Source organism: Phialemonium atrogriseum (assembly GCF_030411735.1).
Source record: "Phialemonium atrogriseum strain 8032-3 unplaced genomic scaffold QBC33scaffold_61, whole genome shotgun sequence".
Classification (NCBI taxonomy): domain Eukaryota; kingdom Fungi; phylum Ascomycota; class Sordariomycetes; order Cephalothecales; family Cephalothecaceae; genus Phialemonium; species Phialemonium atrogriseum.
The window spans coordinates 1-3,273 of NW_026848198.1; the positions used below are offsets into that span (position 1 = coordinate 1).

Sequence of the window (3,273 nt, forward strand, 5' to 3'; positions counted from 1 at the left end):
TATACTAACACTACATATTACATAAACCTTTACTTAAAATATATACTTTACTTTATTACTTTCTTGCAACTTTTATTTCCTTGCAAACCTATCTTTTAATTACTTTAAATATACCAACACACAACACTATTGCTTTGCCTCTAACCTTGCCTATTTAATCCTCTTCCTAAACTACTCCTACTACTGCCTTATCTTTTGCCTATCTGCCTTGTCTTTCTCTATCAACTCTTGCACTACTTGCCTTGCTTTTTCCTTATGCTATACTACCAATCCTACAAACATCTGCACTATCACCTTACTATATTAACATTTAACCTTTCTAACCTCTCTAAACTGCCTCTTGTCCCTATCAATTGCCTCTTACTAATTGCATATCGCCTATAGCACTTTGCAATATAAACACTCTAAAAACTTTTTATACTGCTGCTTTGTAACTATCTCTCTAACCACCTGCTATACCCTATCCTTTATATCCTTCCACTTCTTGCTACCCTGCATCTAACACTCTTTTGCACTATAATACTGCCTTTCCTCTCCTACCACTTAACATAATATGCAACAACCTACCTAACTCTCTAACTACTGCCAAAACGCCTTTGCCTTTTTATACTCCTCTATTGCCTCCTTTCCTACCTGTTGCTTCTTTTGCTTTGCTATGCATTGCGCTTGCAAAAACTCCTCTATCTTCTTACCTAACTGCCTCTCTACTTTTGCTACTGTCTCTCCTAACACTAACCTTAACCTCTCCTTGCACTTGCACTTGCATTTGCATATGTTGCATTCTTTCTTGCCTTCCTTGCAATACATATAGCTTTTCTACCTATCTATTACTTAGTCTAATACTACCTGCTAGCACTGTAACCCTTTTATAAACTCCTTTATTGCTGCCTCTTACACTAACCTATCCTTGCCCTTTTCTCTTTGCTTTACCTAACTGCCTATCCTCTCTCCTTGCTGCCTTTAACTACTACTACTTTTGCAAACCATTACTGCCTTGCTTGCTTTCCTATCCTGCCTTACCTGCCTACTCTCTTGCGCATAATCTTGCAACTAACGCAGCGCCTTTACATATACCACTATCTGCATGTCTGCAATGTTAATGCCTATCCTTAACGCATTTATTGTCACAATTACTTGACTACCTTTAACCTACTCTCTCAACTGCTATGTCTTGCCTTTTATTATATCTACCTTGCTGTAAAACACTAGACATAACAACAACTTTCTTAACTATTCTACTTGCTTAACCTCTCTGCTATATACAATTACTTTCCCACTTCTATACTTCTCTAACCCTCCCTATACAACCTAGCATACCTTCTTGTCTTCCTTCTCTACTGTTAAAACTCTCTTTACCTAATAACCTATATTCTTTCTTGTCATTGCTAACTTAAACAAACAAACCTGCCACTTGTCTACTTTTATCCTTGCAAAAAACTCCCTAACATTTGCTAGCGCTAATATTGCTATTAAAAACACTACCTGCACCTCTATCTCTTACAACACCTTGCCTAACTTGCTTAACTATAGCTAGAATATCTTATCGCTATCTAATACTATGTAACACTTGTTTACAAAAACCTAGTCTAACTGCCTCTACACTTGCAACTAGTTAACAAATAACTAAAAACCTTTTGTTACTGCCAACTCTAGCGTTACAAACATAATCAATACTGCTTGGTTTGCCTCTTAGCTTTGCCAAACATATAAATCAATCTTATATAACTTGCATTGCCTATGCAAATCCTTTTGCAATGCTATTAACAGCACTATCACAATTATTACTTCTTTTAGCAAACAAAACGCTAGCAATATAAACAACATGCTTTTACCCTTCCCTATCCTTGCCACTTGCATAATTAGACTCTTCTCTTAGATAATTGCCTAGATTATCCTCTTTTGCATGCTGCAAAACTATGCCTTCTTTCTTATCATAACCTTTAACTAACCCTCTATATCTACCTACTGCAACTGCATAAACTGCTAAAACTATACCTCCTCTTGCATACTGTTAAATATGTCTAGCTTTTGTTTCTCTCCTAACTCTAACCTTGCAACCCTATCCTTTATGCCAAACTTGAAAAATTGGTGCTACTTTTAGCTAATTGCTTAAAACTAATCTTACTATGCAACTATCTTAAACGCCTCTTGCTACAACTTCTATGCATATATTATCCTTGCTATATGCATGCTATGTCTAGCCTGCAAATCCCAAATGCTATCTAATATGCCTTTGTTGTCTTTGTTAAACTTACTATCCTTGCCTATGTTTTTTCCAAACGCTTTGTTTAAATACTAGTTTGAAATTGCAATTGCAATATGCCTCTACATGCTTATGCTAACCTATGCCTTTAAATACTGCTTGCTATGCTACTGCATAATCTGCTACATCTAGTCTAGTATCTACTTTTACTTTCAAATCTATGCTACCTATATAACCTTGTCTTTTGCCTTTCCTTTGTCTCTAACCTTGCCTTCTTTTGCTTTAACTTTTGCCTCTCCAATAGCTTTATCCTTGCGCTTTACAATCTTGTCTGCCTACAAAAACGCACTTAGCTTGTCTACCTCTTTGACTATCCCTTGCACCTGCTGCTAAAACAGCAACACTAACTACAAATACTATACTAACAACTTGCTTACCTTGCATAGCAAGTACTAGTGTATAACTTTGACTTTGCCTATGCTGTAGTAATTCTTGTAATATAACACTACAAAACTTGCCATGCCTTAGTCTATCAATATATTGCATACCTTGCTATATGCTATATTGCAATGCTATATCTTTATAATCTCTTATAACTATACTAGCATCTCTTTTAACATATGCATCAATTGCAATAACCTTTCCTAGAACTGCTTTACTGCCAACCTATACTTGCGCACTGCTTTAGCCTAGTATAGCATTTTGTTGCTACTCTCCACTGCTATCTACTCTTTTTGCTTGTCTGCCTATTGCAAAATCTGCTACACCACCTAACCCTAACCTTTTGCTAACTATTTGTTGCAATTGTCTTGCAAAAATAAATATCTAACCTAGTTTTTGCTATAGTTATCCTCTATCTGCCTTTACTTAATTGCTAGCACTAACTTAAAATCATTGCCTTCTACTATTAATAGCTTGCCTAATTTGGCTCTCACTTTTCTAACTATCTTATGCAACATATTTGCCAAATCGTTTGTCTTAATCTTTATCTGCTAGTATGTAATCTAATTCTTAACCTAATCAACTGTCTCTGCTGCTAGCATTGTAAACTAAACCTGCATCTTATACAT

General features: G+C 35.8%; 1 protein-coding gene across 1 annotated transcript; it reads right to left on the reverse strand.

The window, feature by feature from the left end:
* Positions 1-1,689: 1,689 nt before the first annotated feature.
* Positions 1,690-1,860, reverse strand: QBC33DRAFT_462921 (uncharacterized protein; the record flags this gene model as incomplete). The annotated part of the gene is made up of 1 exon (XM_060425100.1): positions 1,690-1,860. A coding segment is annotated over one exon (171 nt), but the record flags the coding sequence as incomplete, so codon positions are not given.
* Between the last annotated feature and the right edge of the window lie 1,413 nt (positions 1,861-3,273).